Source organism: Loxodonta africana, chromosome 4 (genome assembly GCF_030014295.1).
Source record: "Loxodonta africana isolate mLoxAfr1 chromosome 4, mLoxAfr1.hap2, whole genome shotgun sequence".
Lineage (NCBI taxonomy): Eukaryota > Metazoa > Chordata > Mammalia > Proboscidea > Elephantidae > Loxodonta > Loxodonta africana.
Window position 1 is genome coordinate 114,881,297 of NC_087345.1, and position 12,914 is coordinate 114,894,210.

Genomic DNA, 12,914 nt, shown 5'->3' on the forward strand with positions numbered 1-12,914 from the left:
TTCTCTAAATGCCACTTTTGCTTATTAAGTGGTTTTGAGAGCACATGAAAACATACATTTAATTCTTGAATGCAGCGTTTCTGAGATTCTTAGCAAATGTAGTTCTGAAGGGGTATTTGAAAAACAACCATTAGACAGTTCTGCCCGTGTTGCATCAACATGCAAATGAAGACATTTTCCAAAATTATTTTTTCTACTCGTACATCTTATTGAAAATAAGAAAATTTGCCATTAACTTTTAGTCCCAGTGACTGGACTTAAATTAGATGGTAAATATAATATTGATTTAAAAAAATAGTGTCATTGTTTTATTTTCCTATTATAAATGACATTTCAAGATCTATCCCAAAGTCCATCACTGCCAATGATAGGATAATACCCATAGGCCTACAAGGAAGACCAGTAAATACGACTGTTATTCAAATCTATGTGCCAACCACTAAGGCTAAAGATGAAGAAATTTAAGATTCATACCAACTTCTGCAGTCTGAAATTGATCAGACCTGCAGTTAGCATGCATTGATAATTACTGGAGTTTGGAGTGCAAAAGTTGGAAACAAAGAAGAAGGATTGGTAGCTGGAAAATACGGCCTCGGTGATAGAAACAATGCTTGAGATCACATGATAGAATTTTGCAAGACCAACAACTTCTTCATTGCAAATACATTTTTTCACCAATATAAACAGTGACTATACACATGGACCTTGCAGATGGAACACATAGGAATCAAATTGACTACATCTGTGGTAAGAGATGAAGGAAAAGATCAACATCATCAGAACAAGGCCAGGGGCTGACTGTGGAACAGACCATCAATTGCTCATATGCAAGTTCAAGTTGAAACTGAAGAAAATTAGAACAAGTCCAGGAAAGCCAAAATATGACCTTGAGTATATTCCATCTGAGTTTACAGACCATCTCAAGAATAGATTTGATGCATCGAACACTAATGACGAAGACCAGATGAGTTGGGCAATGACACCATACGTGAAGAAAGCAAGAGGTCATTAAAAGGACAGGAAAGAAGGACAAGACCAAAATGAATGTCAGAAGAGAGTCTGAAACTTGCTCTTGAAAGTTGAGTAGCTAAAGCAAAAGGAAGAAATGATGAAGTAAAAGAGTTGAGCAGAAGATTTCAAAGAGTGGCTCAGGAAGACAAAGTAAAGTATTATGATGACATGTGCAAAGACCTGGAGATAGAAAACCAAAAGGGAAGAACACACTCTGCATTTCTCAAGCTGAAAGAACTGAAGAAAAAATGTAAGCCTCCAGTTGCAATATCAAAGGTTTCTATGAGGAAAATATTAAACGGATCAGGGAGCATCAAAAGAAGATGAATATACAGAGTCACTATACTAAAAAGAATGGTCAACATTCAGCCGTTTCAGGAGATAGCACATGAACAGGAACCAGTGGTACCGAGGGAAGAGGTCTAAGCTGCACTGAAGGCATTGATGAAAAAACAGGGCTCCAGGAATTTATGGAATACCAACTGAAATGTTCCAACAAACGGTTGCAGCTCTGGAAGTGCTTACTTATCCATGCCAAGAAATTTGGAAGACAGCTACCTGGCCAACTGAACTCACTGGAAGAGATCTATATTTATGCCTATTCCCAAGAAAGGTGATCCCACCGAATGCAGAAATTATTGAACAATATCACTGGTATCACATATAAATAAAATTTTGCTGAAGATCATTCAAAAGTGGCTGCAGCAGTATATCGAAAGGGAACTGCCAGAAATTCAAGGCAGGTTCAAAAGAGGACATACAACCAGGAATTTCATTGCTGATGTCAGGTGGATTCTGGCTGAAAGGAGAGAATACCAGAAAGATTTGTGCCTGTGTTTCATTGAGTATGCAAAGGCATTCGACTATGTGGATCATAACAAATTATGGATAACATTGCCAAGAATGGAAATTCCAGAACACTTAATTGTGCTCACAAGGAATCTGTGAGTAGATCAAGAGGCAGTTGTTCAAACAGAGCAATGGGCTACTGCACGGTTTAAGTCAGGAAGGGTGTGTGTCAGGGTTGTATCTTTTCACCATACCTATTCAACCTGTACACTGAGCAGATAATCCAAGAAGCTGGACTATATGAAGAAGAACCGAGCATCAGGTTTGGCAGAAGACTCATTAACAACCTACAAATGACACAACCTTCTTGCTGAAAGTGAAGAGGACTTGAAGCACTTACTGATGAAGATCAAAGACCACAGCCTTCAGAATGGATTAACCTCAACATAAAGAAAACCAAAATCCTCACAACTGGACCAATAAGCAACATTCTGATAAACGGGGGAAAAGACTGAAGTTGTCAAGGATTTCATTTTACTTGGATCCGCAATCAACAGCCATGGAAGCAGCAGTCAAGAAATCAAAAGATGCATTGCACTGGGCAAATCTCTTGCAAAAGACCTCTTTAAAGTGTTGAAAAGCAAAGATGCCACCTTGAAGACTAAGGTGCACCTGACGCAAGCCATGGTGTTTTTAATCGCCTCCTATGAATGTGAAACCTGGACAATGAATAAGGAAGACCAAAGAAGAATTGATGCCTTTGAACTGTGGTGTTAGAGAAGAATATTGAATATACTGTGGACTGCCAAAAGAAAGAACAAATCTGTCTTGGAAGAAGCACTACCAGAATGCTCCTGAGAAGCATTCTCACATATGTCTCACATACTTTGGGCATGTTGTCAGGAGGGATCATTCCCTGGAGAATAACATAATGCTTGGCAAAATAAAGGATCAGCAAAAAAGAGGAAGACCACAGTGGCTGCAACAATGGGCTTAAGCATAACAATGATGTGAGGATGGTGCAGGATGGGTTCTGTTGTATGTAGGGTTGCTATGAGTCTGAACTGATTCAATGACACCTAACAATAACAACATTATAAATGAGATTATTAATAAGTTCAAACCAAATTTTTGATACATATCTAAAAACAATCTATTTCTACAATGCAATTTTGACATAAATCTCAGATTCTCAAATCTATACTTAGTAAGAAGTCAGCAAATGTGAATCTGTTTCAGTATGTGCTAAATGACTATTGAAAAAAAAAATTAATGACATTTTCCTTCATGAGCTGATCATTTTTACCTCTTCATATTGGCCAACACTCCTCCTTTTCTTCCAGCTCTTCCCACTCCTCTTCGCTGGGTTATATTACCTTTCTCTGTCCTCTCAAATCCTTTAAGGCCTGACTAAGGTCCCATCACTTTTATGAAGTCTTTCCTCACCACCGCATCTGCTAGTCACCTCTTTTTTTCCTTTCTACATCTCTAGCTCTCTTTAAAACTCTGGCAGTATTTTCTATAACATCGGTTCTCAAATTTCAGCACACGTCAGACTCACCTGGAAGGCTTATTAAATAAGATATTGCTGGGCCCTTCATTGGAAATCGTATGGGACAGTTCTAGTCTGTCCTATAGGGTCGCTATGAGTCGGAATCGACTCAACGGCAATGGGATGGGACTCTGTGAGTTAAGGAGCCTTGGTGACTCAGTAGTTAAGCATTTGGATGCTAACTAAAAGGTTGATGGTTCAAACCCACCAGCCGCTCCATGGAGGCAGATGAGGCAGTCTGCTTCCGTAAAGATTACAGCTTTGGAAACCTCATAGGGTGGCTCTACTCTGCACTGTAGGGTACCTGTGATTTGGAATAGTCTTGACAGCGATGGATTTTTACGGTACTCCCTGAGTTACTGATTCAGGGAATCTGGGATGAGGCGCGAGAAAAACAGATTGCAGATTCTATGTGATGCCAGTGATGTTGGTTGAAGAACCACAATTCGAGAACCAGTTTTAAACTAATCACCTTTCACTGAGCTGTCTATTGTCCTTTACTGTTTGGTATCATGTGAATGCAGTTGTAAAAGAGAATGCAATTTTAAGTATTTTGTTTTCAGATCAGTAACTATATAAACGGAAGCTAACATTTCATCTAAATGTTTGGCTAAGAAACGCAAACCAACTTAGACTTGCTGAATTTCTGTGGTCTTGAACAACAAAGGAGTCTTTAAAAGAGTATATTTTTAGGCTTTGAAGAAATAGCAAACAGCTCTCACTTCTGTACTGTGCACTGCCTCAAAATACAAAAATCTTTGAAATATGGACTGGAGCCTATATTTGAAATATAATGGAGCCATTTTTATGAAATGATAATCTTTTACCTAAACTTGATGAGGGCTGTCACTATTTAGAATATTAGATCTGTCCCAAGAGTGGGTTATATCTGCATTAAAGAGGCAGATGAACCTGTAAGGTTTCTTCAGTCTTCTTTTAAAATTAGAACTGAGCAGGACTAAAAATATAGAGCTTTCCATAGATCATACAGTGAAAAAGATAGAGGTACATATTTGAGTATTTTAGAATTTCTACCCATTTATTATATTGTGATGAGTCAGTGTTTTTAAATTTACTAGTTGTTAGGGAATTTCAATAATTGCATTAAATTGTTGAAATATATATGTCATGGATTGAATTATGGCCCCCCAAAAATGTGTGTATCAATTTTGCTGGGCCATGATTTCCAGTATTGTGATTGTAATTTTATGGTAAAGAGGATTAGGGTGGGATTGTAACACTGTTACTAAGGTCACTTCCCTAATCCAACAGTAAAGAGAGTTTTCCCTGGGTTGTGACCTGCGCCACCTTTTATCTTAAAAGAGATAAAAGGAAAGGTAAGCAAGCAGAGAGTTGGGGACCTCATACCACCAAGAAAGTAGTGCCAGGAGCAGAGTGTGTCCTTTGGACCCGGGGTCCCTGCAAGGAGAAGCTCCTAGTCCAGGGGAAGATTGATGATAAGACCAACAGAGAGAGAAAGCCTTCTCTGGAGCTGACACCCTGAATTTGGACTTTTAGCCTACTTTACTGTGAAGAAATAAATTTCTCTTTGTTAAAGCCATCAACTTGTGGTATTTCAGCACTAGATTACTAGACAACACTAGATTATGCACTAGATTATTTTATATTACATAAAACATTATGTAATATAAAACCAAAAAAAAAAACAAACCCACTGCCGTTGAGTCAATTCCGACTCATAGCGACCCTATAAGACAGAGTAGAACTGCCCCGGAGAGTTTCTAAGGAGCGCCTGGAGGATTTGAACTGCCAGCCTCTTGGTTAACAGCTGTAGCACTCATATGTAAAGCATTCCTTAAATGCTCACCTCCCTTAATGTGACTACAGCTTAAAAGCAATGTAGAGTAGGCCCCTGAATCCCAAGCCTAGCAGTTCATCACAATCCTGTAGCAACCTTAAAAAAAAAAAAAAACCACCCACAATGCATAGCTTGCTGGACCCATTCCAGATGGATTTAGGAACCACTCATCTAAACTCTGGGATCTCAGATAGCCTACCTTGTAGTTGTTTAAGTACTAAAGGATTGTTATCTTATAATACTCAGTATATTTTACAAAGGTATTACCAGTGGCTTTTTTTTTAATACAGAAAGGTGACCAGTGGTGATAAACTCTGTCTCTGTAAATGACTCTGGAAATAAACAAAATTGTTTCTGTAATTTTCCATTTTTTTGAACCGCTGGACCTAATAACACTTTAGGCAACCCTTGTTAGGCAAAAGTAAAGGGAAAAATATAATACTTGGTCTCTGCATGAATGGAGCAAAAAAGAAAGAGGAAACCAAAGACTCAAAGAAGAAACTAGTCTACAGGACTAGTAGCCTATGTGAACCACAGCCTCACCTACCTTGAGACTAGAAAACCTAGACGGTACCCAGCTACCACTACCGACCCATTCAGACCAGGGACACAATAGATAGTCCCATACAGAACAAAACTCAAATTTCTTGAAAAGGCCAGACTTACTGGACTGGTGGAGACTAGAGGAACACCTAAGACTATTGCCCTGGGATACCTTTAAACTTGGAATTCAAACCACTTGTAGAGGTCACCTATCAGCAAAAGACAGAGTGTCTCTTAAAATAAATACTACCATCTCTGAATACTGTGCTCCTCTAAACAATCATCTAAATGAGACCTAAATGTCAACATTTACCTTAAACCAAAGATGAGAAGGTAAGGGAGGGCAAGGAAGCTAGATTAATGAAAACAGAACCATCAGAGTGGAAATAATGAGAACGCGGACACTGTGAATAGTATAACCAATAACCAATGTCACTGTTGGTTCCAGCTCATAGTGACCCTATAGGACAGAGTAGAACTGCCCCATAGAGTTTCCAAGGAGTGACTGGTGGATTCAAACTGCCAACCTTTTGGTTAGCAGCTGAGCTCTTAACCACTGTGCCACCAGGGCTGAATAATATGTATAGAAATTGTTGGATGAGAACCTAATTTGCTATGTAAATTTTCTCCAAAATCACAATTTTTTTTTTTTTTTTAAAGTTAAGTAAAGTTTCAAATTCGATGGCTTTAATAGAGCCATAATCACAAGTGTAACAGGTACCATTCAGGGATTTGTCTATGAGTGCTGACTTTTGTTTTGCAGGTCTTGGGAAGTGACCATATCCTGTTCGCAGAATACTGAATTTGATCATGTTAACCAAAGATAGACTCTCAGGGTTCTCTCTTGAACTTTTTGAAGTGTTAGTTTTTGCCAAGTGTATCATTCTTATGTTTACATCCTGTTTTCAGGAAAAGGAATATTTGAAAATTCTGCTGATGTGACTTGCCCTCAAAATTATAACATTTCATTTCTAAAAATTACCAGTTCTATCTTTATTTCAAATTTCTATGTATACTTTCATTAGGTAATTGCTAAATAAGAAAACTATGATTGCCATTAATAATCTTTTGCAATGTATGTTTTATCCACTAAAGTCTAGTTAAAATATTGATCTCTTTTAAAATGCTTAAGAACAATAAAAATTGAAATTGATAATGTGTCTTTAACTAAGCTTACCTTAACAAAATATATCAATAAAATCTACACTTTGAGGGTTTTTTTTGCAAGCAATAGTAAGTGGTCACTTTTTTATCATCTAATTATACATGTTGATGAGTTCGTAGTACATTTCTGGAAGGATATACATTTAGGTGAGAACTTCTTCATCTGAAGTCTGTGGTTCATAGGAGCTCCTAGGGAGTCCAAGGAGGAGGTTCATGGTTGCAACTACGAGGGCATAAAACTCTATGAAACTATATGTAGAACTGTGTGCACTATTACATGAATATATATCTCTGTGTATGCATGTGCATATATATTTATAGATCATCTATAGCTACCACCAAGGAATATGTAATCCAACAACCAGAACTACTGGTTTAGAGTATTGTGCAGAACTTTCATAAAAAATTATCTTAACCAAGAAAACTTTAAAAATAATTGACAGAGCTTTTTAACCCAGTAATCATGTATTATTTTTAATACCAAATTAAATTTAGCATCTCCTAATTTAACCAAAGAGATTATAAGTAGTGCAATTCGATTCAGAATATGTTATTTATAACATATATTTCATGCACTTTTTAAAAGAATTTAAGGAATAACCAAATTATGCAATTCATAAGATAATTTTTATTTGCTTTTCCTGGTGATATTTTCAAGAACAGTCCATTGCTGGAAGAATAGTGTGGCCTTGTCAAAATTTGTGCACCAAAACACTTTCTCATTGTATCTATAGTTTATTTTATGTGGTATCTTTGCAATACCAAAATTAAGAGATTAATGAACTAGTGTTAGTAAGAATCTAATTAATGATAATCTAAATCTTCCCTGCTGGCTTTTTTCTTGAATTCAAAACTTTATTTTACTAGAAAGGTGCTAGAGATGTAAACTTTATGAAGATATTTAAAGCTTGTAAACTACTGAGTGTCATTACTCTGATGAGCCACTTAGAGATCTGAATGTTGTGTTCAGTTTTAATAATTCTTCAAAACTTAAGGTTAATTTTTTTAACATGATTAAAACAACAGATATTTAAAGGGACAGAATTTTATAAATCTGGAACGTAGTTGGTTTAATTAACTTCAACTCATTTGCATCAGTTCTTTGAGAGCTAAACATACTGGTTTGAAAATTTCTCTTTTTCGTATTTATTAAGAAGACAGTATGTTTTGTCAACCATGAGATTGATAGATACAAATTTTCTTTTCTTTCTTTATTTCTCCTTAAGAGAGAAACAATATATCACTGTGGAAAAGAGCAGGGCTTAGGAGTTGGTTTCTATTTTGCCTTATTTGTCATATGACCTCAGGCGTTTACTTCAGTCTGCTTGCCTCAGTTTCTCCAGCTACAATATGGAGATGATAATTAGGCTTGCCATGAAGATTAACTGAGCTAATGTACGTAAGATACTTTGAATAGTGCCTGGCACAAAGTATTCAGTACATATAAACTATAATTCTCAGCAATTATAGTCTGATAGATTGAGTCTTAAATGTCATGTTTATTATTACTCAGTTTGAGTTTAATTTCGATTTATAGAACTGAGAAGTGAGCATGATAATGTGTTTCCAGAGGCCAGAAGTCATGGCTGAGATATCATTTGAGCAAAAAAACGAACATATATATCTGATTGGATTCAATATACTCTCTTCTTTTTACAAACGGCGTTAACATTTAATCGCCACATTATCTAAATTAAAATTTGAATGTTAAGGTTGAAATAATATTTCTCCCAAAGTGTTCCTAGCAAAATGCTGTCTTTTAGAATTAGTTAACAAAAAAGCATTTTTAAAAAAAGATATTTCAATGCAGATAAATGCTACATTAGGCAGATACTACCTTTGCTCTCGGATGCAGAGGTGACAGGGGACAAGATTAATAAAGTAAACCTTGCTCAAGGATAACAAAGGAAGATTACCAGTCTCATTCTGACAGGTTAGAAGCCTCTTTTATCATTACACTTTAGAAATCACAGTTATGGGAGCTAGTCTGCAAAATACTGAAACTTGTCTTTTGAGTTCACAAAGCTTGATTAAATATATACTGCAGGTCTAGATCACTGATGCTTTTGTTAGTAGACTCTCTGTGAGTGTTCTCCCACCAGTAAAGTGAAGAGAAGCATGCAGTCATTACTTCAGTATTGGTAAATGCAATCCCAAGGAAGAAACTCTGAAAACGATAGGACTTTCCTGACTGAATTCCGTGCTCAAAAACAAACTCACTGCCATTGAGTCGTTTACTGACTCATAGAACTGCCCCATAGAGTTTCCAAGGAGCACCTGATGGACTTGAACTGCCACCCTTTTGGTTAGCAGCTGTAGCTCTTAACCACTACACCACCAGGGTTTCTGAATTCTGTACAAACCAAAACCAAACACAGTGCCCTTGAGTCGATTCCGACTCGTAGCTACCATATAGGACAGAGTAGAACTGCCCCATAGAGTTTCCATGGAGCGCCTGGCAGATGTGAACTGCCGACCCTTTGGTTAGCAGCTGTAGCACTTAACCAGTGTGTATAAAACCACTGTGTAGCCCTCCTCAAAGAGCTCTTCACCTGCAAATGAACAATGGAGTCCCACTCTGAAACAGCTGTTAACTATGTAAAGCTGTTAACGAGATTAACAGTGCCAGAGGCAGAAATGTAATCAGACAGGTGAAATAGTGCTAAAATAAATATTCCTGCTTGAAATAGAGGTAATGTTTTATTAATTAACTTACGGTTCTATTGTTGTGGTGACTGAGTTTAGAATATTCATGAAATATGTTAAACTCTTTAAAATATTTTCTTCCTCTTTGCAAGATGTAGAAGATTAGAGACGTAAAACGGGATATTATTTTATTGTGAAACATTTTCTGATAATTTAGTAGAGTTCATCGCACGCAATTTGGGTGTCGTTCCCTGTAGTGAAGATATGCTATAGAAAGACACATGTAATTTTAAGTTATGAAAAGTGAAGTCGAGCTACCAAATTCTTATTTGTAAAGTTTACCATGTGATGTGAAAATCATGAATAGAAAATAAAATTGTTGAAAGTGAAGCTGAAATTGGGGCATTTCTGCTTTTGAGTAAGTAAAGAAATAGAAGAAAGATCTTTTGTGGAAAATGAATACCAAGATTTTACTATATTTTAGTGTGCACATGAAACTCAGCTAATGTGTATTATGGACCATTGATAAAAACATGTACATTTAAAATATTTTTAAGCTTGTCAAAAATATAACATTAATCTTAAGAATGTTAGATATCAAATCAATATGATTGTCACTTTTCTGAAGTCAACAGATATTATTAATATGTCTTAATAGGTAGAGAAGAAATGTATAAACACAGGTATAATGTATTATCCATTAAATATACACACACTCAAATGTATGGTTACAAATACTTTAATGCCACAGAGCTAAGAAATATACTTAGGATAAGACTGACTTCCTCAAAGATCTTAGGGAATAGCTTTATGTTTTAAGGAGCGATCTGCTTTATGGCAACAAATGGATAATGGAAGTAAGAGATCATACAACAAAAACCTTTAAATAAGGGAATTAATCCTTTATCATTTCAATATCACTCTTGAAGAAGAGGCCCTGGTGACACAGTGGTTAAGCGCTCAGCTTGCAGTTTAAACCTATCAGCTGCTGCACAGGAGAAAGATGTGGCGGTCTGTTTCTGTAAAGATGTACAGCCTTGGAAACCCCATGGGGCAGTTCTACTCTGTCCTATAGGGTCCCTATGAGTCAGAACCAACTTGACGGCCATGGGTTTCTGGGTTTATATTGTGTAAAAGGGTGGGTTTTTAAAAGACAGTAAATTGATAGCGACCCAATGGGACAGAGTAGAACTTCGCCATAGGGTTTCCAAAGCTGTAAATCTTTACAGAAGCAGACTGCCACACCTTTCTCCAGAGGAGCAGCTAGTAGTTTTGAACTGCCACCTTTTGGTTGATGCCAAGCTCTTAATCAGTGTGCCACCAGGGCTCCCTTTATACATACCAAACCAAAACCAAACCCATTGCTGTCAAGGCAATTCTGATTTATAGGCACCTTTATATATATATATACCTCAAATATTGCCAGTTGTGCTAGAAATTGTAGAGAAAATAGTGACAATAGGAATACCAAAAATATGTTTAAATTTGAGAATTACAGAATAAATTCTTTTCAAACACAGAATACAAATACACACGTCATTATGAAGAAGTAGAGACTGCAAAAAACTTTATTTTCCTGGGAAAATGAGACTTAAAGTATAAAATAGAGTATTGAATAATTTTGGCAGAAGCTGCTTCAGATAACTAATGGAATTGGAAATGTCTTTAGCATAAATAGGAATGAACTTACAATATTCCTATCTGATGTCAAAATAAACTCTGTGGCTCATGCTTGCTTTCTTTTATGTGTTTATTTCATGAGAGGGGACTGGAGAACTAAAAATGACAGTACTTTCATTAGGAGTACCATTAGTTTACCTTCCAAAAAAACCCAAAAACCAAACCCATTGCCCTTGAGTCAATTCCGAATCACTTTCCTAAGCTAATTTAAAACAAAAATTAAGATGATATCTACTTTTATTTATTTAAATATGATAATTTCATGAGGATGTTTAATGCAGATGACAATTACATTTAATGTTCAGAGAAAAATCTGAGACCCTCAAAACCAAAGTGGATACATAAGCTGATCAGTATAGGCTTTTATAGGTGCCATTACCGTTTGTACTCCGTTTAAGGGGAGAATCCCATATCTTGATTTCTCCTATGAACTGATCATTGGCTCATTTTAGTGCTGGCCAGTAAAGTTCATGTATTCATTTTTTTTTAATTTCTTTATTCTTTTTGCTTTTGCAGAATGCCATTTCACTTCTTTCTCTAATATTTCAGCTGAATAAGTCACGCCACCAACTAAAAAGAAATGATTACTGGCTTTTAAACAAGTGTGTTTTTCTTTGCTTCTCTTTCAGGAAGTTGATGGCAATAAAGTTATGTCTTCATTTGCCCCACACAACTCATCTACCTCACCTCAGAAGGCAGAAGAAGGTGGGCGACAGAGTGGCGAGTCCTTATCTAGTACAGCCCTGGGAACTCCTGAACGGCGCAAGGGCAGCTTAGCTGATGTCGTTGACACCTTGAAGCAGAGAAAAATGGAAGAGCTCATCAAAAATGAGCCAGAAGGTAAGGGCTGGAAAAGTATACGAAGTTGTTAACTATCTACTGATTTTAATCAACGGCACCTAACAACAACCGATTTTAATAATTTGATATTAACTTCTAGTTCTATTTTATGACTATACTCTTAGAGTTAAGTTGGACAAAATGGAAACCTAACACTAGGAAGATGGATATTATTTTTTAAGAAATATTTAAACATACCTACTCCAAACATTGTAATCATTATATTACATTGTGATGATTTCCTTGTTTTCACACACAAGCAAGTTGTGATTGAGTGAAACTTAGAGACTGCAGACTAGAATGTGGCAGGAGAGCCCTGAACAGGAACCTCCACACCAAATATCTGCATGTTTGTTTGCACCACTGCAATAATTTTATCCTGAGGACCATTTTACAATTTCATTTCATTCTGTAAACTTTGCACAGTAGTACATTTTATGTTATCTTGGTTCTTGGATCTATTTCTTGTATATTCCAAAATTAATATGGCTACGCCTATTATCACTCTGAGCTCTGGTGGCACAGTGGTTAAGAGCTTGGCTGCTAACCAAAAGGTCAGCTGTTCAAATCCATCAGCCACTCCTTAGAAACACTATGGGGCAGTACTACTCTGTCCTCTAGGGTCACTATGAGTCTGTTGCATATTTAAAAATTAGTAATTCTCTAATTCTTTTAAACATAATAAAGTTCCATTTGTTCAACTTCTAGGATTCCTTTCTTTTAGGATTTCATCTTACAAATCCCTTTAATAGTTACTGATAGCATTCTACAGATGATATTCATGTGGACTAATCATAAAATTAAAGCAGACAAACCAATGAAACAACTCTCTGAGGAAAACTTACGAATTTCTGTCATTCTGCATGTTAC

At 36.4% G+C, this 12,914-nt stretch overlaps 1 protein-coding gene across 9 annotated transcripts in view; it reads left to right on the plus strand.

Moving 5' to 3' along the window:
• Positions 1 to 12,914, plus strand: part of SOX5 (SRY-box transcription factor 5) — a 1,149,712-nt gene that overhangs the window by 799,574 nt on the left and 337,224 nt on the right. For all 9 annotated transcript variants that reach the window (XM_064284479.1, XM_064284485.1, XM_023554801.2 and 6 more), the window contains one exon: positions 11,834 to 12,044. In XM_064284479.1, the coding sequence (XP_064140549.1) occupies positions 11,834 to 12,044 (211 nt within the window). The remainder of the gene's footprint in view (positions 1 to 11,833; positions 12,045 to 12,914) is intronic.